Source organism: Leucoraja erinacea, chromosome 20, assembly GCF_028641065.1.
Source record: "Leucoraja erinacea ecotype New England chromosome 20, Leri_hhj_1, whole genome shotgun sequence".
Classification (NCBI taxonomy): domain Eukaryota; kingdom Metazoa; phylum Chordata; class Chondrichthyes; order Rajiformes; family Rajidae; genus Leucoraja; species Leucoraja erinaceus.
Genome location: NC_073396.1, coordinates 24,660,960 through 24,686,679, shown reverse-complemented (window position 1 = coordinate 24,686,679; position 25,720 = coordinate 24,660,960). Strand labels below are relative to the sequence as shown.

General features: G+C 44.1%; 1 protein-coding gene across 1 annotated transcript in view; it reads left to right on the top strand.

Moving 5' to 3' along the window:
- Positions 1-25,720, top strand: part of cacna1ha (calcium channel, voltage-dependent, T type, alpha 1H subunit a) — a 161,237-nt gene that overhangs the window by 119,411 nt on the left and 16,106 nt on the right. Inside the window, exons 24-27 of the mRNA XM_055651688.1 lie at positions 5,180-5,331; positions 7,591-7,700; positions 19,578-19,711; positions 21,320-21,390. Coding sequence (XP_055507663.1) covers positions 5,180-5,331; positions 7,591-7,700; positions 19,578-19,711; positions 21,320-21,390 — 467 coding nt within the window. The remainder of the gene's footprint in view (positions 1-5,179; positions 5,332-7,590; positions 7,701-19,577; positions 19,712-21,319; positions 21,391-25,720) is intronic.

The following is a 25,720-nucleotide window of genomic DNA, read 5'->3' as shown; positions in this document are numbered from 1 at the left end:
GTGCCCATCATATTTCAAAGTTCTTAATGGTACAGAGTCTTATCTTGGCCTTAAAGGCCCATTGTCCTGGTGGCGGCACTGGGTTAGTGTTACAGGGGTCGGCATGGCCCGGCGGTACTGTCAGTGACCCACACCGCTGCTCCGCACTCCATGCTGCTGGAGGCCACATCTGATTTGCTCACTTGGCCACAGTTAGCAGTTGTGCTGTTCATAGAAACATAGAGAATAAGTGCAGGAGCAGGCCATTCGGCCCTTCGAGCCAGCACCTCTGCTCAATATGATCATGGCTGATCATCCAAAATCAGTAACCCGTTCTGGCTTTTTCCCCCATATTCCTTGATTCCCTTACTAAGTCTCTAAATCTAAGTCTCTCAGAACAACTTAGCTAACTAATTTTGACCCTTTCCTTAAGAAAACAGAGAAGTCTGCAAATACTCAACAGGTCAGTCAGACTAGTGTAAAGAAAAGATCGATGGTCTGCATGGACTCGGCGGGCCAAATGGCCAGTTTCCATGATGTAACTCTAAGCTAAACTAAATACCGTTGATTAAAAAGGCACAAAGTGCTGGAGTAACTCAACAGGTCAGGCAGCATCTCTGGAGAACGTGGATAGGTGGCATTTCATGTTGAGACCCTCACCCAAAACATCACTTACCCACTTTCTCCAGAGATGCTGCCTGACCTGCTGAGTTAGTCCATCTGTAATTCATTGTTTCTAAATACCATTAAAGTCTCTCATCTCTCAGGAACAGTTGACCACTCCCTGGCCACAAAACTATCCCACATAGCTAACTAAAACTGGCTTTGTGTCACCAACTTGGTGCATTTGAGATTATTGGGCCTTATTTGTCTGCTTATACTTTAACCAACTCCCTCACCTTTGCCAGATATTTCATTTGTATCATTAACAGAAAAGGGTATTAAACTAGTTTGTAGACTGCAGAGGATTAACATGTATAGTTACAGCGTGAAAATTAACTATGAAATTGAAAATAATAAAATAATAACAATGACATAGATTTACAACAGTTTCTTCCCAGCTGTTATCAGGCAACTGAATCATCCTCTCTCCAACTAGAGAGCGGTCCTGAGCTACCATCTATCTTATTGGAAACCCTCGGACTACATTTTATCGGTCTTTACTGGACTTTATCTTGCACGATACATTATTCCCTTTATCCAGTATCTATACGGCCATATGTGTAGGATGCAGATGCTGGTTTAAACCGAAGATAGACACAACAAGCTGGAGTAACTCAGCGGGACAGGCAGCATCTCTGGAGAGAAGGAATCGGTGATGTTTCGAATCGAGACCCTTATCCAGTATCTATACACTGTGGACAGCTTGAATATAATCATGTATAGTTTTTCTGCTGATTGTCTAGCTGGCAAAATAAAAAGTGGTTTGTTGCACCTCTTCAGAGATTCAGATTCAGATTCAATTTTAATTGTCATTGTCAGTGTACAGTACAGAGACAACGAAATGCATTTGTACGCGTGACAATGAACTAACATAAACTAAACTAAACTGAAAAACAAAACTAAATTTATTTATGATGACAGATAATTAATATAACGATCATGTCAATAAAATGCTCATTTATGACTGGCCAAAAAAACCCTCACTACTTCTTGCCTGAAGTGGGAAGAATTAAATTAATAAGAGCAACAACAAACCTCAATGTTACAGCGGACATTTTAACAACAGGGAAGAATGAAACACCTTTGAGATGAACATGAGAAAGTAGGATCTACTTGTAGGATCTACAAGTGAGAAAGTAGATCAGAGTATCACTGGCATATTTTACAGTGGCAGCCTGTTACAATGACATATGATACCAGATGAAGGTCTCAACCCGAAATATCGACTGTCCATTTCTCTCCACAGATGTTTAGTTTAGTTGTGTCTATTGTCACGTGTACTGTGCTACAGTGAAAAGCTTGTTGTAGCGTGCTGTTCAGTCAGCGGAAAGACTATACATGATCTGCACCGAATTTTACAATTCAGTGTACAGATACAGGATAAAGGGAATAACATCCAGTAAAGATAAAGTCCAGTAAAGTCTGATCAAAAATAGTCCGAGGGTCTCCAATGAGGTAGATGGCAGATCAGGACTGCTCTCTAGTTATTGGTAGGGTGGTTTAGTTGCCTGATATCTAGTTGCCTGGGATAAAACTGTCCCGGAATCTGGAGGAGTACATTTTCGCACTTATGTACTTTTGACTGATGGGAGAGGGAAGAAGAGGGAGTGACCGAGGTGAGACTGGTCCTTGATTATGCTGGTGAGCTTGCCAAGGCAGTGTGAAGTGTAAATGGAGTCAATGGAAGGGAGTGAAACAGTTATGGAGGGAGCGGTCTTTGCGGAAGGCAGATATGGGGGGAGATGGGAAGATGTGGCGAGTAGTGGGGAGTTATGGAGGGAGCGGTCTTTGCCTGTTATACATTAGCGGTCAATGGAAGGGAGGTTGGTTTGTGTGAAGGTCTGGGCTGTGTCCACAATTCTCTACAATTTCTTGCGGACTTGGATGCAGCTGTTCCCAAACCATGCTGTGATGCATCCTGATAAAATATAATTGTTGGGAACATGCCAAACGTCTTAAGCCTTCTAAGGAAGTAGAGGCATTGGTGTGTTTTTTTGGCCATTGGTTTGATATGGGTGGTCCAGGGGAAGTTGTTGGTGATATTTACGACGAGGAACTTGAAGCTTTCAAACATATCTACTTTCGCACCATCAATGTATAACAGGGATAGACACAAAATGCTGGAGTAACTCAGTTGGACAGGCAGCATCTCTGGAGAGAAGGAATGGGTGACGTTTCCGATCGAGACCCTTCTTCAGACTGAGGCTTTGTTGCGTGCTATTCAGTCAGCAGAAAGACAATATATGATTACGTCTGAAAGAAAGGTCTCGACCCGAAACGTCACCCATTCCTTGACTCCAGAGATGCTGTCTGTGTGGCTGAGTTACTCCAGCTTTTTGTGCCTATCTTGGTTTAAACCAGCATCTGCAGTTCCTTCCTGCACAATGTATAACAGGGCATGTGTAGAGCTTCGCTTTCTGCAGTTGATCACTACCTCCTTTGTCTTGCTGACATTGGAGAGAAAGCGTGTTGTCTTGATACCAGGTCACGAGATTCTCAATCTCCTGCTTGACCAGTTGAGGTCTTCCAGCCCACTCTTGGTTGGCCACATGGTACGAGCAAGTCAGGTACTTCAGTAATGAAAAGGGAGTGCAAATATTCTTCATAGTTATGCGTTAAAAATAGACACTGAGGTGGGAAGGGATAAGTTTCTTCCATTGGCGTTGCGAGTTTTGCAGCATTGTTTTCTGTTCTCTCAGCTATGACTTCCCTCAGGAAAATCTCTCCTGACCTAGCACTGTGCAATGCAACAGTGCATGGTAAATGGCATGTGTTAATGCAAAAAACAAGCATGCAGGATGTGCATGGCATTTTTCTTAATACTTTCAGTGGAACAAGTTTGACCCAGATCGTGAACAAGATATACTTGTGACTGTCGGCACGCCTTTAGTATGTTTAAGACCTTTATCGTTGCCTTTGTCCCGAAATTTTGCAACAAAGATTTTTTGAATGACCAACGTTAATTTGGTAAATATTAATGTGAATAACAATTATTGGCTTCTCATGTCACTATTATATTATATATACACATATATAATATATGAGAGGCACGATGTTGCATGTGTGGAGTTTTACCACTGACACTTTCATTTCTATGATTTTTCGAAACATTCATCCTCTCGCTGTGAATCATGGGCTAAGATGTTCCTGTGTATTTGGAGACAAGACAAGAGACAAGAGACATTGATTGTCACATGCACCATTTATTTGGTACAGTGAAATTTGTGGTCACCGTACAGACACAGAACACGATAGGTGGAGGAGATGTTAAACTCATTGGCCATGCATTGTGTGTAGATTCCCTGCTGTTCACTTGGAGGTTAGGATGCTCAGAGGTGATGTGCCACACCTGGTAGCATCATTCCCCTAGAACATAGAACATAGAACAGTACAGCACAGGAATGGCCCCTTCTGCCCACAATGTTTCTGCCGAACATGATGCCTAGTTAAACTGATCTCATCTGCGTATACATGGTCCATATACCTCTATTCCCTGCATTTCCATGTGCCTATCCAAAAACCTCTGAAACACTATTTAATCATTATATCTGCCTCCACCACCACTCATGGCATTGCATTCCAGGCCCCCTCCACTCTCTGTATAAAAACACTTGCCCTGCACATCTCCATTAGACTTTTCCCCTCTCACCTTATAGATATACCCACTAGTGTTGGACATTTACATTCTGGGAAAAATGTTCTGACTGTCTACCCTATCTATGCCTCTCATAATTCTATATACTTCTATCAAGTCTACCATTAATCTCTGACGTTCCGGAGAAAACTATCCAAATGTCTTCAACCTCTCCCTGTGGCTGAAATCCTTTAATCCAGGCAGCATTGTGGTAAATTTCCTCTGCACCCTCTCAAAAGCCTCCACATCTTTCCTGTAATGGGGCGACCAAAACTAATCCTCCTTCTCACACTCTCTAGTGTTTCCCACCTTGGTGATTTAAAAAAGATCGTAGTCTGGCCATGGGAATATCAGCGACAAGTTACAATTAAACTCTGGGCGTTCTGGTCTGTTTCACAGTGAGAAATGGCCTGTGTTACAAATCACATCTAGTTAACCAGAACGTGATATTATTTGAGAATGAGCCGAGTCATATTTTTACTTCAAAAAACACAAAGTGAAGGAGCAACTCAGCATATCAGGCAGAACCGCTGGAGAGTACGGATAGGCGACGTTATGGCCCAGACTAGTTTAGTTTAGTACAGTTTGTTTATTGTCGCACGTAATGAGATGCAGTGAATAGCTTCTTTCGTTGCGTGTTATGCAGAGAACAGTTTGAAGAAGGGTCTCGACCCGAAACGTCACCTGTACATGTTCTCCAGAGATGCTGCCTGACCTGCTGGGTTAGTCCAAACACTTTGCGCTTTTTTGTTCACGATTCCAGCATCTGAAGTTCCTTGTGTCTGTAATTTGATGTGATCAGTTTTACATAGCATAACACGTGCGTATATGTGAAGGTAAAGGTTTATCATTTACCCTGTGGAATGTAATTAAGTTTCTGTTCTTTGCTCTTGTCTCCTGCAGAAGCTCAACGTAGACCATATTACGCTGACTATTCCCCCACTCGACTTTACATCCATACATTGTGCACCAACCACTATTTGGACCTGTTCATCACATTCATCATTGGCATCAATGTCATCACTATGTCAATGGAGCACTATCACCAACCAATTGTAAGTGGACCAACACCCATGACCTTCTTTAAAAATGCTTTTCATTGCCCATGACCACCACCGATTTTCTGGTAACTGGTGGTCTACCCACCCCTTTAATTCAGACTAACCCCCCGCTCCCGGAAGTCCCCCTAAAAACACGGTGCCTAGACCCGGTGAGGGGCCGATCGCGACCAACTTCCGTGGCCGATCGGCAGGTTGAATTTGCCACCTGGGGTCGAGGACTGGGATTCCCATCGCCGACTTACATGGCCGACTTTGCGGCCGGTATCTTGGCCCCCCCCCCCCCCCCCCCCCCCCCTCCAAAGACGTGGCCTTGGTTGGTCCGGCAAAATGGATAATCCAGAGAGACTCTGGAACCAAGGGTGCCGGAAAATCGGTGGTGGCCCTGAACAACATTCCAGTTTCATTAATAAAGATGGTAAAGAAGCACAGTGATGCCACGATAACGCGTCATAGTTCAACTTCCAATAAGTGCATGTTTTAAAAGAAATGTTTCTTTTTGTGAATTTTATTTTATTACGATTATCTGCAATTGGAGCAGGATCATAAGGGTTCGTAGGGCTTAGAGTCATGGTGTCATGCAGCAAAGAAACAGGCCCTTCAGCCCAACTCATCCATGCTGACCTAGATGCCCCATCTAAATTCGTCTAATTTCCCTGCATTTATAAAACTGATATAGAGGTTGACTAGACTGATGCCTCAGACGTACCTTTCTAATCGCACTAGGACATAGAACAGTACAGCACAGGAAGTGGACTTTTGGCCCACAATGTCTGTGTCAAACATGGTGCCAAGTTAAACTGATCTCTAATTTCCCTGTACATGATCCATATCACTCTATTCCCTACACTTCCATGTGCCCATCTAAAAGCCTCTTAAACCCTGCTATTCTCTCTGCCTCCTCTAACACCCCGGCAATGCGTTCTGGGCCCACACCACTCTCTGTGTAAAAAAACGTGCCCTGCACATCACCATTACTGGCAACATAAGAGCTGGTTACAGACTGTTAACATAAAGACAATCTTCCAGCCCATCAGTGTAGACAACAAAATTCTTGCTTTGCTTCAGCACACAGAACATAGTAGGCATTTGCTACAAAACAGATAAGTGTGTCCATATACCATAATATAAATATATACACACATGAATAAATGTGTGTATATATTTATATTATGGTATATGGACACACTTATCTGTTTTGTAGTAAATGCCTACTATGTTCTGTGTGCTGAAGCAAAGCACGAATTTCATTGTCCTATACAGGGACACATGACAATAAATTCACTTGAACTTGAACTTGGACTAGTTTGAATTTACATTGCCGAGAGTATACGCCCCCTCTTTTTGCAGGGTAGCTCATTATTAATGTCACAAAATGATATAGGGACGGCACAGCGGCACTGCTGCCTTACAGCGCCAGAGACCCGAGTTCGATGCTGACCACGGGTGCTGTCTGTAGGGAGTTTGAACGTTCTCCCTGTGACCTGCATGGGTTTACACCAGGTACTCCCGTTCCCTCCCACACTCCAAAGATGTGCAGGTTTGTAGGTTTATCTCTAGCTCCCCTTTCCCGTGACCCTCAGTCTGCAGAAGGGTCTCAACCCGAAACATCACCTATTCCTTTTCTCCAGGAATGTTGCCTGTCCCGCTGAGTAACTCCAGCATTTTGTGTCCCTCTTCGGGGTATCTGCAGTTCCTTCCTACACAGGATAGTAGGTTAATTGGCTTCGGTAAGTTGTGTAAAAAAATTGTCCCCAGTGTGTAGGATAGCGTTAGTGTACAAGGACTCGGTGGGCCGAAGGGCCTGTTTCCGCACAGTATCTCCAAAGTCTATACCTTTGGGTATTATAAATAAGATGCCCATTTGCTCTCTTGGAAAATTCATTTACTTCCACTCTTAGCAAGAGCGTGCATGTGCATTTGGGACTGACGAAAATCACATTACCATATAACCATATAACAATTACAGCACGGAAACAGGCCATCTCGACCCTTCTAGTCCGTGCCGAACACATAATCTCCCCTAGTCCCATATACCTGCGCTCAGACCATAACCCTCCATTCCCTTCCCATCCATATAACTATCCAATTACCAACTATCCATTGTACGTTTTGCCAGGGGAGCATTTGATTGCTGATGTTACATGCTTTTGTCTGACTGAGAAATGTTAATAATCGATGTGTTATATCCCACTAGGCACAATAATTTGCTGTTAGTATGCTAACAATGTCTTTTCCATCCCTTGTTCTCCTCAGTCCCTTGAAGAGGCTCTGAAGTATTGTAACTACGTGTTCACCATTATCTTTGTTTTTGAATCTATTCTCAAGCTCATTGCCTTCGGCATCAGGAGATTCTTTAAAGACAGGTGGGTCACAGTGTTTTGTTCTCTCCTCCCTGCTTCTACACCACGTTCCCAGGTTTAGATTTTTAGTTTAGCGATACAGCGCGGAAACAGGCCGTTAAGCTCACTGAGTCCGCGCTGACCAACGATCCCCGTACACTAGCGCTATCCTACACACACTAGGGACAATTTACAATTTTACCGAAGCCAATTAACCTACAAACCTGCACGTCTTTGCAGTGTGGGAGGAAACCGGAGCATCCGGAGAAAACCCGCACAGTCATAGGGAGAATGTTCAGACTCTGTACAGACAGCACCTGAGGTCAGGATCGAACTCGGGTCTGAGACGCTGTAAGGCAGCGACTCTACTGCTGTGACACTGTGCTGTGCGGTGATAAATGTTTTACAGATGTCCATTAGTCAATTTTGTCCATAGGTCGGAAAATACCCAAGAATCAAAGGGCAGCACAGTGACGCAGCTGGCAGAGCTGCTACCTCACAGCGCCAGATACCTGGGTTCGATCCTGACCTTGAGTGCTGTCTGTGTGGAGTTTGCACGTTCTCCCTGTGACCTTGTGGAGTTCCTCCAGGTGCATGGGTTTTCCCTCATATCCCAAAGACGTACAGGTTTGCAGGTTAATTGGCCTCTATGTTTTGGGATAATTAGTGTGAATGGGTGATCAATGGTCGGCATGGACTTGGTGGGGCCGAAGGGCCTGCTTCCATGCTGTTTTTCTGAACTGAACTGAACTGAACTAGTCACAGGGCAGCACAGTGACACAGCTGGTAGAGCTGCTTCCTCACAGTGTTAGATGCCCGGGTTCGATCCTGACCTGGATTGCTGCATATGTGGAGTTTGCACCTTCCCCTTGTGACTGCGTGGGTTTCCTTTGGTTTCCTCCTGTGCCCCAAAGCGGTAAAATAAATTGCTCCTGTCATGTAAGGAGTGGGTGCAAACGTGAGATAACATGGAACTAGTGTGAACAGGGTGATCGATGGACAGCATGACACAGATGGCTGAAGGGCCTGTTTTCATCAATTCAATCAATCACTAACATTGTAACCATGCCTCAACAGTATTATAATGAATGGCGTCCAAGGCACATAAGACTGATAAGAAAGGTTAGTTATGTCCCCTTGTTGGATATCACATTTACGAGTTGCCAATCCTTTGGAACTAACGGCTGCCATCTTGTTTCGATGTCCTTTTCCCCAACAATTAACGTGAACCTCTCTGCAAGCTTAACAAAAATGGAAAATAGAAACATCAAAATACAATACATTGAGGAGGAATGAAATGGATAAAGAAATTTAAATTTGAGGAACGATCGATAAAATATATTAAAAGTAAGTTCTCTTACGTGGCAGTAAAATGGGAACTGTTAACACCGAACAGATAGAATTGTCAATTTGTAGCAACAGTGAGATACTAAAAAACACTTTCTATTAGTTGTTGCCCAAGAGAATAAAACGAGAGGCAAGGTGAATCTTAAAGTGGTCAAATGTTCTGATGTTATGATACGGAAAATAATTTTATTCGGATGTTTCTTTGGCTAAATGAAATGAAGAATAACTAAAGATAGACTTAAAAAGCTGGAGTAACTCAGCGGGACAGGCAGCATCTCTGGAGAGAAGAATGGGTGACGTTTCGGGTTGAGACCTTTCTTCAGGTTAGGGATAAGGAAAACGAGGGATATAGATGATGATGTAGAGGGATAAAGAACAAAGAATGAAAGATATGCAAAAAAGTAACAATGATAAAGAAAACAGGCCATCATTGTTAACTGTTTAAGAAGGAACAGCAGATGCTGGAAAATCGAAGGTACACGAAAATGCTGGAGAAACTCAGCGGGTGCAGCAGCATCTATGGAGCGAAGGAAATAGGCAACGTTTCGGGCCGAAACGTTGCCTATTTCCTTCGCTCCATAGATGCTGCTGCACCTGCTGAGTTTCTCCAGCATTTTTGTGTACCATCATTGTTAACTGTTTGTTGGGTGTAAACGAGAAGCCAATGTGACTTGGGTGGAGGAGAGATAGAGAGAGAGGGAATGCCAGAGCTACCTGAAGTGAGAGAAATCGATATTCATATTACTGCCCAAGCGAAATATGAGATGCTGTTCCTCCAATTTGTGTTTAGCCTCATTCTGAAAATGGAGGAGTCCTAGGACAGAAAAGGTCAGTGTGGGAATTGGAAGGAGAATTCAAGTGTTTAGCAACCGGGAGATCGGGTAGGTTCAGGTGGACTGAGCGAAGGTGTTCAGCAAAACGATCGCCCAGTCTACGTTTGGTCTCGCCGATGTATAAGATTTCACATCTTGAACAACGGGTACAGTAGATATAACTAAGTTTAGTATTTAGGAAGGAACTGCAGATGCTGGTTTACGTGGAAGTTAGACGCAAAATGCTGGAGCCAGCAGTGGGCCAGGCAGCATCTCTGGAGAGAAGGTATGGGTGACATTTTGGGTTGAGACCCTTCTTCGGATTATGTCATGGGAATGCACTCTCATCCTAATTTACTTTAGTTTAGTATAGAGATACAGCACAGAAACAGGCCCTTCGGCCCAACTATTCCGTGCCAACCAGCGATCCTCGCACACTAGCACTATCCTACACACACTAGGGACAATTTACAATTTTACCGCAGCCAATTAGCCTACAAACCTGGACATCTTTGGAGTGTGGGAGGAAACAGGAGCACCCGGAGAAAACCCACGTGGTCACGGGGAGAACGGACAAACTCTGTACGGACAGTACCTGAAGTCAGGATCGAAACCGGGCCTCTGCCGCTGCAAGGCAGCAACTCTACCGCTGCACCAGTGTGCTGTGCAGTAATAAATAGGTTCTTTTTTACAGATGGCCATTAGTCAATTTTGTCCATAGGTCGGAAAATGCACAAGAGTCCTAGGGCACCACACTGACGCAGCGGTGACATGGTGGCGGTGCTCCGGATTCCTCCTACCTTCCGAAGACGTGCAGGTTTGTAGGTTAATTGGGTTCTTTAAATTGTTCCTTGAGAGTGGGATAGAACGAGTGGACCGATATATTGGTTGGCACAGACTCGTTTGGCCGAAGGGCCTGTTCCCAAACTGTGTTTCTAAACTGAACCTTGCATGGGGAATGAAATAGAAGTCAGGCAGACACTGAAACCAGGAGTACATCGGTTCAGTGCTTATGTGACACCCGAACTGTCTTAACTAGTAAGTCCGATAAAGAGTTGTCCGTGAACTCCGAAGAATGAAGCCTGCAGAAGCTTCTGTGAGCTGTCAAAATCAAAGTCAAATGTTTAATTTAATAAAGAGACTATCCTTTCGTCAACAGTGGAGAGAGTATTAAAATGTCAGTGTGCACAGGCATCAGAATGGCGGGTGAATCCAGGATCATTTATAAATCCCCTTGTATCCTGAAAGAAAGAAAATAGCTGCACCAACTCTAACTTGGAAAATAATTATCTGTTAACTATTAACACTGTTATTGATCTGTAATTCATCTGCACAGTGATTCTAGGTGTTAGAAGAGATCACAAATGTCCAGAACTTGCTGTTCGATGTACGTCCCCTTCCAAATTCTTTGTGGAAATACTAACCGGTTCTTAGCTTTCTTTATTTTTCAGGATTTAGTTTAGTTTAATTTTGAGATATAGAGCAGAAACAGGCCCTTCGGCCCACCGGGTCCGCGCCGACCAGCGATCCCCGCATATTAACTCTATCCTACACACACTAGGGACAATTGTTACATTTACCAACATACTGTACCTGCACGTCTTTGGAGTGTGGGAGGAAACCGAAGATCTCGGAGTAAACCCATGCGGTCACGGGGAGAGCATACAAACTCCCTACAGACAGCACCAGCCAGGATCGAACCAGGGTGTCTGGCGCTGCAAGCGCTGTAAGGCAGCAACTCTACCGCTGTGCCACCGTGTTGCACATTAATTTTTCATTCAACTTGCTGCAAATAATTAAGTCTGGTAATTCAGAGCAAACGTCCCCTTATCAATCATATATTCATCTTCACATTCAGATTATGATATAATTGGGATCACGGAGACATGGCTCCAGGGTGACCAAGGCTGGGAGCTGAACATCCCGGGATATTCAATATTCAGGAGGGATAGAGAGAAAGGGAAAGGAGGTGGGGTAGTGTTGCTGGTTAGAGAGGAGATTAACGCAATGGAAAGGAAGGACATTAGTTTGGAGGATGTGGAATCGGTATGGGTAGAGCTGCGAAACAATAAGGGGCAGAAAACGCTGGTGGGTGTTGTGTACAGGCCACCTAACAGTAGTAGTGAAGTTGGGGATGGCATCAAACAGGAAATTAGAAATGCTTGCGACAAAGGCAAAGCAGTTATAATGGGTGACTTCAATCTACATATAGATTGGGTGAATCAAACTGGCAGGGGTGCTGAGGAAGAGGATTTCTTGGAATGTATGCGGGATAGTTATCTAAACCAACATGTAGAGGAACCAACGAGAGAGCTGGCTATTTTAGACTGGGTATTGAGTAATGAGGAAGGGTTAGTTAGTAGTCTTGTTGTGCGTGGCCCCTTGGGCAAGAGTAACCATAATATGGTTGAGTTCTTCATTAGGATGGAGAGTGACATTGTTAATTCAGAAACAATGGTTTTGAACTTAAAGAAAGGTAACTTTGAGGGTATGAGACGTGAATTGGCCAAGATTGACTGGCAATTAATTCTAAAAGGGTTGACGGTGGATATGCAATGGAAGGCATTTAAAGACTGCATGGATGAACTACAAAAATTGTTCATCCCAGTTTGGCAAAAGAATAAATCATGGAAGGTAGTGCATCCATGGATAACAAGGGAAATCAGGGATAGTATCAAAGCAAAGGATGATGCGTACAAACTAGCCAGAAAAAGCAGCATACCGGAGGACTGGGAGAAATTCAGAGACCAGCAGAGGAGGACGAAGGGCTTAATTAGAAAAGGAAAAATGGATTATGAAAGAAAACTGGCAGTGAACATAAAATCTGACTGCAAAAGTTTTTATAGATATGTGAAAAGAAAGAGATTAGTTAAAACAAATGTAGGTCCCTTGCAGTCAGAAACAGGTGAGTTGATCATGGGGAACCAGGATATGGCGGACCAATTGAATAACTACTTTGGTTCCGTCTTCACTAAGGAAGACATAAATGATCTGCCGGAAATAGCAGGGGCCCGCGGGTCAAAGGAGGTGGAGGAATTGAGTGAAATCCAGGTTAGTCGGGAAGTGGTGTTGGGTAAATTGAATGGATTAAAGGCCGATAAATCCCCAGGGCCAGATAGGCTGCATCCCAGAGTACTTAAGGAAGTAGCTCCAGAAATAGTGGATGCATTAGTAATAATCTTTCAAAACTCCTTAGATTCTGGAGTAGTTCCAGAGGATTGGCGGGTAGCAAACGTAACCCCACTTTTTAAGAAGGGAGGGAGAGAGAAAACGGGGAATTACAGACCAGTTAGCCTAACATCGGTAGTGGGGAAACTGCTAGAGTCAGTTATTAAAGATGGGATAGCAGCACATTTAGAAAGTGGTGAAATCATTGGACAAAGTCAGCATGGATTTACGAAAGGTAAATCATGTCTGACGAATCTTATAGAATTTTTCGAGGATGTAACTAGTAGCGTGGATAGGGGAGAACCAGTGGATGTGGTGTATCTGGACTTCCAGAAGGCTTTCGACAAGGTCCCACATAAGAGATTAGTATACAAACTTAAAGCACATGGCATTGGGGGTTCAGTATTGATGTGGATAGAGAACTGGCTGGCAAACAGGAAGCAAAGAGTAGGAGTAAACGGGTCCTTTTCACAATGGCAGGCAGTGACTAGTGGGGTACCGCAAGGCTCAGTACTGGGACCCCAGCTATTTACAATATATATTAATGATCTGGATGAGGGAATTGAAGGCAATATCTCCAAGTTTGCGGATGACACTAAGCTGGGGGGGCAGTGTTAGGTGTGAGGAGGATGCTAGGAGACTGCAAGGTGACTTGGATAGGCTGGGTGAGTGGGCAAATGTTTGGCAGATGCAGTTTAATGTGGATAAATGTGAGGTTATCCATTTTCGTGGCAAAAACGGGAAAGCAGATTATTATCTAAACGGTGGCCGATTGGGAAAGGGGGAGATGCAGCGAGACCTGGGTGTCATGGTACACCAGTCATTGAAGGTAGGCATGCAGGTGCAGCAGGCAGTAAAGAAAGCGAATGGCATGTTGGCTTTCATAGCAAGAGGATTTGAGTATAGGAGCAGGGAGGTTCTACTGCAGTTGTATAGGGTCTTGGTGAGACCACACCTGGAGTATTGCGTGCAGTTTTGGTCTCCAAATCTGAGGAAGGACATTATTGCCATAGAGGGAGTGCAGAGAAGGTTCACCAGACTGATTCCTGGGATGTCAGGACTGTCTTATGAAGAAAGACTGGATAGACTTGGTTTATACTCTCTAGAGTTTAGGAGATTGAGAGGGGATCTTATAGAAACTTACAAAATTCTTAAGGGGTTGGACAGGCTAGATGCAGGAAGATTGTTTCCGATGTTGGGGAAGTCCAGGACAAGGGGTCACGGCTTAAGGATAAGGGGGAAATCCTTTAAAACCGAGATGAGGAGAACTTTTTTCACACAGAGAGTGGTGAATCTCTGGAACTCTCTGCCACAGAGGGTAGTTGAGGCCAGTTCATTGGCTATATTTAAGAGGGAGTTAGATGTGGCCCTTGTGGCCAAGGGGATCAGAGGGTATGGAGAAAAGGCAGGTACGGGATACTGAGTTGGATGATCAGCCATGATCATGTTAAATGGCGGTGCAGGCTCGAAGGGCCGAATGGCCTACTCCTGCACCTAATTTTTATGTTTCTATGTTTCTATCATTAATACCTACATAGAACAGGGAACACCACTGCACAGGATCGAGTTCTTCGGCCCACAATATCTGTGCCAGACAAGATGCCAAATTAAACTCATCTCATCTGCCTGCACATAACCCATATCCCTCCATTTGCTGCATATTCATGTTCCTGTCAAAATTACTCTTAAATGCCAATATTGTATCTACCACCAACCCTGGCAGCACCTTCCAGGCAACCACCTGTAAAAAACATGCCTCGCACATCTTCTATTATATATTAAAACTGTGTGGCTGCCGCCTGCCATCCGACGTCCAGCTGCCTTTCTGCCTTTTGATTCGTTGACGGCTGCTCCTTCCTATCAGCTTCCAACACACTTCAAAACAAAGTTGCAAGATAGGAACACTCTGAACTTTTCACTGCTGCAGCAGGCAGGGGAGGTGCAATTGGAATTTTTTTTTAATCCACTGCTGCGGGAGGCAGGGGAGTGCTGGAATCTTACATTTGGGGACGGCTTCAGTTCCGTTGGAGGAGACAGGTGCATGGTGGAATATTGAGTTGGGGGATTGGGGGAGCAGACCCAACGGGTCTGCACTTGGTCTAGTCTCCTTTAAAATTTGTCCTACTGACCTTGAAGCTATGCTCCCCAGTTTTTGACTTCCACCATGGGGAAAAGGTTCTGACTGTCTACCATATCTAGGACAAAGGACAAAGGACATTTATTGTCACATACAGCAATTGGTGCAGTGAAATTTGAGTTACCATGCAGCCCACAAATAAGATAAACACAACACTATAGAATTTAACATAAAACCATAAAAACATCCCCCTCACAGCAGAATCAACGTTTCCCACAGAGAGAAGGCAACAAAGTTCAGTCCTTTGGCCTCTTGTTCACCCGTGGCCGGGGCCTATTGAGGCCTCTGCAGTCGCTGCAATGGTGGCCCGATGTTTCAGGCCCTCTCGTCGGAATGATGGAACTCCGCCATCGGGACTGAAGAACACGGAGAAAATGTAGGCATCCCATAATACTATATACTTCCAATGGCTTGTCAATAAAGCACTCCGACAAAGAAAGGGAATTATTTAAACCTGTCTCATTCCCTCAGGAGGTACAAGATTATGTAAAGAAAGTAACATTGTAAATCCTCCAATTACTTTGCATCCCTTTTCTCTCATCTCCCACACTTTCATTCTTTCTTCACCTGATTTGATTCTAATTCACCGCCTCTAATTCAGTTGAGTTTCAGTTTATTGTCCCGTGTATCGAAGTGGAGTGAAAAGTTTTGTTGCGTGCTGACCAGTCAACAGAAATACGATCCATGTTTACATTCAAGCCATCCATAAAGTACAGATGCATGATAAAGGGAATAACGTGAATAACATTAGTGCAAGATAAAGTCCAGTAAAGTCTGATGAAAGTAAGTCCAAGGGTCTCCAATGAGGTAGATAGTAGCTCAGGACTGCTCTCTAGTTGTTGATAGGATGGTTCAAGTGCCTGATAACAGCTGGGAAGAAACAGGTTCAGGCACAATGAACTCAGTTGCTGGTTTACCAAAAAAAGACATAAAGTGCTGGAGTAATGCAGCGGGTCAGGCAGCATCCCTGGAGAACATTAATAGGTGATGTTTTGAGTCGGGACCCTTCTTCAGCCTGATTTGATGTTAAATTTGATGCACAACACGAATTAAGATATTGAATAACCAAAATCTAGAGTGCCAACCACTTTTAATGATTTTCTCTGCAACCGGATGGTGACTGGATTGATTGAAACTGTATCTAAAGTAGAAGCTGTGTTTCACATGGTGTTGTCAAGATTAATGTTTTTCAGAAAGCAGCTCTGAACATTTTAGATTTTCTAGTGCCTGCATTGCATAATGCCTACGGTAATGCTTTCAAATTGCTTGCGTAGGTTCAGTAAGACATTGTGTTTTCTTTATTTTACTTTAGACTTTACTTTAGAGATACGGCTTGGAAACAGGCCCTTTGGCGCACTGTATCCGTGCCGACCAGCGATCCCCGCACACTAGCACGAGGATTAACACACTAGGGACAATTTACAATTTTTTCTGAAGCCAATTAACCTACAAACCTGTGCGTCTTTGGGGTGTGGGAGGAAACCGCAGCACCCGGAGAAAACCCACGCAGTCACGGGGAGAATGTACAAATGCCGTACACACAGCACCCGTAGCCAGGATTGGACCCAGGTATCTGGCGCTGTAAGGCAGCAACTCTACCGCTGCACCACCATGCCGCACTTGAGCCTTATTTCTACCAGTGTATCCATGTTAGTAATGTCCACGAGCAAGGCTGCGGGATTTTTTTTTCAATTAGAATTAAATTAAATTTAATGTTTAGAATTACAATGATGGAAATATTTCATAGAAAGGATACGCCCAGAGCATTTGACAGGTAAACAGAAATTATTATTCAGTGACTACAGGGCTCATTCTTGCAGTTAGTCCCTTAATAATTACGACTCTAATTACACACCATTACAGTAACAGCTGGTTAAGTGATTCAAAGCTATCTCAAAACGGTACAATTTTGTTTCTATCCAGGCTCAGGGTGTTGTTTTCTCATCTCAAGTTACATACGTGTGCTAGGAAGGAACTGCAGATGCTGGTTTAAACTGAAGATAGACACAAAAAGCTGGAGCAACTCAGCGGGACAGGCAGTGTCTCTGGAGAGAAGGAATGGGTGACGTTTCGGGTCGGTCGGAAGAAGGGTCTCGACCCAAAACGTCACCCATTCCTTCTCTCCAGAGATGTTGCCTGTCCCGCTGAGTTACTCCAACTTTTTGTGTCCATCTTCGAGTTTATAGGTGTTCATTTGGAAGTGGGAGATGTTTATTGCACCAAAGAGTAATTCTTCTGGGGGCTTTCACTGAATACTATGCATACCCCATTGATTAATTCTATAGTCTATGTGTTTCAACAGACACATGAAGCATGTGGATGGACTCCATTGCCTCTTAATTTTTGGGTCAGAGCACATTTGTTGCGGGAATGGACGAACGGCATTTTGGATTAGTACCCTTCTTCAAGTGAAAAGATGGGGCGAGATAGGTTAACTGTAAGACTGAGGTGCTTTTCTTTCTTACTTGGTTGATTGATTGATTGAAAGGAACAGGCCCTTCGGCCCACCGTGTCCACATTGACTATCAGTCCCGGCACGAAACGTCGCTCGTCCTATTTCTCCAGAGAAGCTGCGCTTCTGGACCTTCTGAGGTCCCGCTGAGAGTTACTCCGCCATTTTGTGTCTACCTTGCACCCTATTTCTGTTTGATAAAGTAAATTTAGAAATATCTACGACCAGCTTAGATTACACGAGGAAGAAGCTATGCATTTACTGGTATGTCGTGTGACGTTGGGAAGGACTGTTTAGTTTAGTTTAGTTTACAAACACAGCGCAGAAACAGGCCCTTCGGCCCACCGGGTCCGCATTGCCAGCGAACCCCGCACATTAGCACTATCCTACACACACTGGGGACAATTTACACATACACCAAGCCAATTTACCTACTGTACATAGCTGTACCTCTTTGGAGTGTGGGAGGAAGCTGAAGATCTTGCAGAAATCCCACAGGGTCACGGAGAAAACGTACAAACTCCGTACAGACAGCACCTGTAGCTGGGGTCGAACCCGGGTCTCCGGTGCAGTAAGCGCTGTAAAGGCAACAACTCTACCGCAGCTCCACCGTGCCACCCATTGGATGGAGTTCGGTTCCCAGCATGGGAGCATTTAATGTGTCAATTTATCATGAAAGCCACTTCGATGCAACACTTAGCAGCTAACTGCTGTCTTGTGAATTACCACCCGTGGTGGGAGATAGAATACTGTTGGCAGCGCTGCATATTTATATACAATTCTTCAATCCAAACCCCAAAGTAAAAATGCTGCAAATATTTTGATCTCATGATTTTTCTGCAAATTCACATAAATTTTACCAGTCTGCCCTTTTCTCCACGTCTTGTTAAAACAAAAACAGCATCTTGTAACTTGCAATCTCCTCATTGCTCATCTCTGAACGTTGATTGCATCTCCTCCCACCTCTTTGTTAATCACAGGCAGGCATTTTGGAGACGAATCTTCAATGAGTTTAGTTGAGAGATACAGCGCCGAAACAGTGGAGAAAGGAACTGCAGGTGCTGGTTGATACCACAGATAGACGCAAAGTGCCGGAGTAACTCAACGGGTCAGGCAGCATCCCTGGAGAAAAAAGATGAGGGAGGTTACAGAAGTCTGAAGAAGGGTCCCGACCTGAAACAACACCAGTCTTTTTCTCCAGAGATGCTGTCTGACCCGTGGAGTTACTCCAGCACTTTGTGTCTATCTTCAGCATGGAAACAAGCCTTTCGGCCCATCGAGTTCATGCAGACCATCGATCGCCCGTTCACGCCAGGTCTACGTATCCCACTTCCGCATCCACTGCCTACACGCGAGTGTTTTATTGTCATATGGGGCAATTTAGACTTGGGGCACACTTGGGGCAATTTACAGAGGCAAAATAACCTACAAACCCACACGTCCTTGAAACGTGGGGGGAAACTAGAGCACCGGGAGAAAATGCCGTGGTCTCAAGGAGAACGGTCAGGATCGAACTCTGGACTCTGGCGCTGTGAGTTACAGCTGATCAATGAGGATTTCTCTCACTGAATGTTAAGCAGGCCATTAAGCTCATCGAACATGGCTGATCTATTTTTCCTTCTCAGACCCATTCTCCTGCTTTCTCCTCATAACTAATCAGCAACTTATCAATCTCTGCTTTAAGATACCCAATGATTCACTCACCCTCTGATTAAAGAAATTCCTCCTTATCTGCGTTTTGAAGATAGGGTCCTTCACTATCTCACTTCTTCATTTTGTTCCCCATTTATATCGTCTCAAAATTTGTTTTATCTTTAACTTTCCTGTTCTGAAGATAAGATATTGACTTAAAACGTTAATCCTTTTCCTTTCTTCATAGATACTGCCTGACACAGAAAGCATTTCTGGCAAAGATAGACCATCCTTTTAATTAAAAGACAATTCTGGCATTTTGTTTTACCTCTGTGATCTTTTATATATTTCAGGTGGAATCAACTGGATTTGGCTATTGTGCTTCTGTCTATAATGGGTATAACCCTGGAGGAAATTGAAATGAGTGCCGCGCTCCCCATTAACCCGACGATCATTCGCATTATGAGAGTACTACGGATTGCAAGAGGTATTGCTATCTCTTATGACTTTAAAGGATTTCTTGTTTGTGTTAGAAACTTTCTTTTAAAAGCATTGGGCACCCAGGCATTTAAGAATCCTCTTCCAGATCAAACATAATATGAACAATTGTGCATGCAATAAACAGTAATTAAATAACTCAGAGGAAAAAGCTTGTGGCATTTTCAACATCGCCTGAGCATGAGAATCAGATGGTAGTTGCTGCCATAATTAACAGCAAATGGTATGGTTGATTTGTGTGCGTTCCCCTTGGGCTTTGAACTGTGTCGCTGCCACTGGCAACAGGCAGAGCACGCATTTAGCCCCCTTCAACAGCCAAGTGTTTTATTGTCACATTTCCCAAAATGAAAGAATGAAATACTCACTCAACTTACTTATGTCACAACTAAAGAGTAGAGGTAATGCGAGATAATTGAATTGTTTAAGCAGAAGGGAAGTTAAGTGGGTTTTACAATGAATGTGTGACTATCTATCAGATTTCCACGTTGGGGTTCCACCATAAGAAGTTTCTGCCCAGGCCAAACACACAGCAAAGCAATACCGATACATTGAATTACACAGCTAAGCCCTGTTAATTTAATTGAGTTTAGTTTAGTACAGATATACAGCCCTGCTACAGGCCCTTTGGCCCATCAAGTCCGCACCGACCAGTGGAGCCCCCACACTATAGGGGTTTTCCCACTTGAGCGACCTAATTAGCGAGTTTAGAAGAGTTTGAAAAAATGACATGTTGAAGACCTCCTTCGACTATGTAGAAGACCTCCTTCGACCTCCTTCGACTATGTTGAAGACCAGCTTCAGCTAGCTTCAACTAGCTACAACTAACTTCGGGAAAATTGGACACCGAATAGTGGAGAGTGAAGACGACCTCCTTCGATCTCCTTTGATCTCCTTCGACCTCCCTTCGACTATGATGAAGACTATCTATGACTACCTTTGACTACCCTCGATTACCTATGACTTACATCCCGACTTACTACGACCTACTACGACTAAACCTACGAGTAAAAAAAGTATTGATTTTTTCCATGGCGACCTTTTTTTACTTGCGGGCATTTTTTAACATATTGGAAAAAACCGCCGCAACCTAACTGAGGCCCTGAGTATGCAGAGACCACTCTCGAGCATGAAGGAGAGTTTCGAAGACCTCCTACAACCTTGTGTCGAGTTGCGAGTATGAGTCGAGGGCAAACTCGCCGGAACTAACGGATTAGATCGCCCAAGTGAGGCAGACCCTTAACATTATCATACACCCACTCGGGACAATTTACAATTTTACCGAGCCAATTAGCCTACAAACCTGCACGTCGTTGGAGTGTGGGAGGAAACTGGAGCGCCCGGAGAAAGCCCCTGCAGATCATGGGGAGAACGTACAAACTCCGTACGGATAGCACCCATAGTCAGGATTGAACCCGGGTCTCTGGCGCTGTAAGGCAGTAACTCTACTGCTGTGCCACTCTCTGCCTCTTTATGAGGAGAATAAAAATAATGATTAATGCAAATGGATAATTGCGAGTCAGTGTGGACTGTAGGGCCTCTTTCTCTGCTCCATGAGAAACAATATGAAGTACATTTTGTTAATTTTCTGCTCTCTTAGTGTTGAAGCTGCTCAAGATGGCAACTGGAATGAGAGCCTTACTTGATACAGTCGTTCAGGCTTTGCCACAGGTAAGCGCTGTGATTTTAAAAATACCTAAGAAGTTATGTTGCTAATTTCATTGTCTTAAATGTAAGCATGTTTTTTACAAAGTAATTTTTGAGAGAAACACAACTCTGGATAACGGGAGCATAAATTGTCAGCTTCCCCTCACAAACTTTGTCATGTAACTAAAGTTTAAACGTCATTTTTGTGTTAGCAATTCTGCCTGACATCTAAAAATGTTGATTGAAAGATGTGTAATTACCACTTTCTGAAGAGGCGTGGATGGAAAGAAATCAAATCATGTTCATGATATAATTGATGATCTTTTTAGATTCTAAGCCACTGAATGAAATGTACGTCATGGAGGACGATACGGTTTTGTTTAGTTAGTGACAGAGTGTTATCCACTTGCCAACATGTTTAGCATCACCATTATACAGGTATAAGTGAAGCTTGATGATACAAAGAACCACAAACACAGGACATTTAAGCAACAACCAAGGCCCTGGAGGACCTCAGTGGGTTAAGACTCATCTGTGGGGGGAACTGGACAGCCAACATTTCAGATTCGGACCCAAACCATTGCTTGTCCATTTCAGATGCTGCATGACCTGCTGAGTTCTTCCAGCACTTTGTGCTTCGCACAAGATTCCAGCACCTGCACTTCCTTGCATCTTCAAGCACCAACATCAAACGCCTTGCTAAAAACTAAGTTTGTTTGACAAAATGTAGTAACTACTTACACAATGAGTGTGCATAAACAATTGGGGTGGTACAGTGGTGCAACGGTAGAGTTGCTGCCTTATAGAGCCAGTGACCTGGGTTCGATCCTGACTATGGGTGCTGCCTGTACGGAGTTTGCACGTTATCCCTGTGAATGCGTAGATTTTCTCTTGGTGCTCCGGTTTACTCCCACATTCCAAAGATGTACAGGTTTGTAGGTTAATTGGCTTCTGTAATTGTCTCTAATGTAGAAGGATAGGAAGCAACTAATGTACAAGTGATTGCTAGTTGGTGCAGACTCGGTGGACTGAAGGGCCTGTTTCCATGCTGTTATCACCGGCAGTTACTCAAAACAAGTATGACTGTCCTCTCATGGAGGACGCCTGTGCGTGACTTTGTTTAACGTGGGGAGATTGGTGCACAGACAGCCACCACACAGCCGTTGACAGATCTGGGCTAGAATCCAGTGGCATGGAATCCAAGACGACTGGAGACCCTTTCTGCTGCAGCCTTCATCTGCCTTCCCAGACATTGTGACGCGCCACTAAAGTCAGCCATCATCCTCCGCCTGTTCCACCATTGACGTCTTGGCTGGATTGCTCTTTGTGAGAGACCTCCCCCTCGACCTTACTGCCAGGGGTGACCCTACCAGGAGCATAGCTCCAGATGGCATCGCTCTCAGGATCGCAGGACCACGCACAAGCTTCTCCACCACGACACGGTGACAATCCACGGAGAAGTTCCATGCTATATCTCTAAACTAAATAATATTTTTGTGTGAGGGGAAAATTGAATGTGGAGCAAATTTGGATTTCAGAAATTTTCCGTGTGTTTCTGTTTAAAAAGATTCAGCTTGAAGTAGATTTAGTTTATTTTAGTTTAGAGATACATTACAGAAACAGGCCCTTTAGCCCACCAAGTCCGTGCCGACCAGCAATCCCTGTACATTAGCCTACACACTAGGGACAATTTTTACCAAAGCTAATTAACCTACAAACCGGCATGTCTTTGGAGTGTGGGAGGAAACCGGAGCCCCCATAGAAAATTCATGCAGTCACAGGGAGAACGTACAAATTCTGTAAACCATATAACCATATAACAATTACAGCACGGAAACAGGCCATCTCGGCCCTTCTAGTCCGTGCTGAACATTTATTCTCCCCTAGTCCCAGATAACACCCGAGGCCAGGATCGAACCTGGGTCTCTGAGGTAGCAACTCTACCGCTGCACCATTGTGCTGTCCTTAGATGCTACCCACAAAACTGCTCCAAGCTTCCAGCTGAGTTCATTCATGTTGAGTTTCCACCATTTATATGCCTTCGGGGGGCTACAGAAATCAAACCAGAACATTTGTCGGAAGGACATTCATAGATAATACTTGAAAAGCTTTGTTTGAATTTGAAAACTGGTCGTGGGTGTTTGTAAATGTCATTGCTTTTATATACTTATCAAATGTCATTGTTCGATTGACATTACACTAGTCAAACTTTACCAAGCCCTCAGTCCTAAATATATCAAGATATATTTTTATGGCAAGATTTTTTAAAGAAACAAGCAGACTGAAGATGGATCCTGTCCCAAAACTTCACCTATCTTGCAGCACAGTGGCACAGCGTTAGAGTTGCTGCCTCACAGCGCCAGAGTCCCGGGTTCGATCCTCTCTACAGGTGCTATCTGTACGGAGTTTGTATGTTCTCCCCCACCGCATGGGTTTTCTCCGGGTGTTCCAGTGCCCTTCCACACTCCAAAGACTTGGGTTTTTTCGGATTAATTGGCTTCGGCAAAAATTGTAAATTGTCCCTCGTGTGTCAGACGGTGCTAGTGTATGGGGATCACAGGTCTTGGTGGGCCGAAGGGCCTTTTACCACGCTGTTTCTCTGAAGTATCCGTGTTCTGCAGAGATGCTGCCTGACCTGCCGAGATTGCACCGACTCCATGCCGAACACTAACACTATCCTACACACTGGGGACAAACCTACACCTACAAACCTACACATGGGAGGAAACCAGAGCACCAGACAAAACACACACGGTCACAGCTAGAACATACAAACTCCGTACACACAGTCAGGATCAAACCCAGGTCTCTGGAGCTGCAAGGCAACAACTCTACCATTGCACAACTGTGCGGGACTAGTCCAGCACATTGTGTCTTTGTTTTTAAAACCAGTAGATCAGCCATGATCAAATGGTGGAGCAGACATAATGGACAAAATGGCCTAATTCTGCTTCTATGTCTTATGGTCTTATAATCTTATGGTTCTGTGAACAAAGTGATTGGCTTCATTCATTACCATGGACTCTGCTTCAATGGTACTTAATTGTCACATGTACCTAGATACAGTGAATTTATTTTTTTCCATACAGTTCAGTAACAATCTTAGTATACATTATGTATACATAGTACAAGAGTATAAGAGAGTAGATTACACTGAGTACACAAGAGTTGCCACGTTTCCAGCACTATCTCATAGCCTTGAAGTTCAAAGTTGTTAAACATTTTAGAGTATTAACTTGGCCATAAAGGCCCGTTGTCGTGGCGACGGGACTGGGTTGGAGTTACAGGGTCAGCCTGGCCAGGCGATGTGTTGATGTCCTCCTCTGCTGCTCCCTGCCACTGCAGGCTACATCTGATCCATACGCTTGGCTATTTGGAGTGGCTCCTGATCTAACCGAGCCCCAGGCAGCTGCAGGGCCTCCAGCGGCCCACTCTGCTGCCATGTCCTTTGAGTTAGGGACAACACAGTGGTGGAGTTGCTTCTTTACAGCGCCAGAGACCCGGGTTCGATCCTGACCACGGGTGCTGTCTGTATGGAGTTTGTACGTTCTCACTGTGACCGGGTGCTGAGATTTCCGCCCACACTCCAAAGACGTGCAGGTTTGTAGGTTAATTGTCTTTGCTAAAATTGTAAATTGTCCCTGGTGTGTAGGATAGTATATGGGGATCGCAAGTCTGAACAGACTCGGTGGGCAGAAGGGCCTGTTTCCGCACTGTATCTCTAAAGTCTAAAGTAAAGAGTTCAATTCTCTATTAGCTTGTTAAAGCTGAGATCAACCCTCAATGTAATAGTTCACACAAGATGAGCTTCTGTCTGCACACCCCAAATATCCCTCGGGCATTTGAATCTGTGAAGATGCCAAATAAATACAAGTTGTTGCAATGTCAGAGCTCTGCTTTGCCAGAGATTGAAATGCCTTTGTGTATGTAAGCGTTCAAAGGGGAAATCAATGAGTCTAATCTTTTAACATGAAATTAAATCACTACCAAAATCCCTGAAACTATTCTCTTATTGCCACGTAATGAAGAAAAACACAGTAGTTTGGCCTGTGTAATATTATGTTGCTCTCAGGGTTAGTCGTAAAAGCAATCTCTGCCTGGACTGCCCTCAGCCAAAAGCGTCTTCCATTCTTTGATTACATTGCCCAGCATATGGATCTCGGAGTTAACCAGCATTAGATCAATTTATTGTATTGCATATTTCTGACACAAAATATTCAGTTCTTAATTAAGACTTTTGACAATCCCATTCTTTCTGCTGATGCTGTGAACAAATCCCAGATTCAATACTCAAAACAACAGCGTGGCACGGTGGCACAGCTGGTAGTGCCGCTACCGTCACAGCGCCGGACTC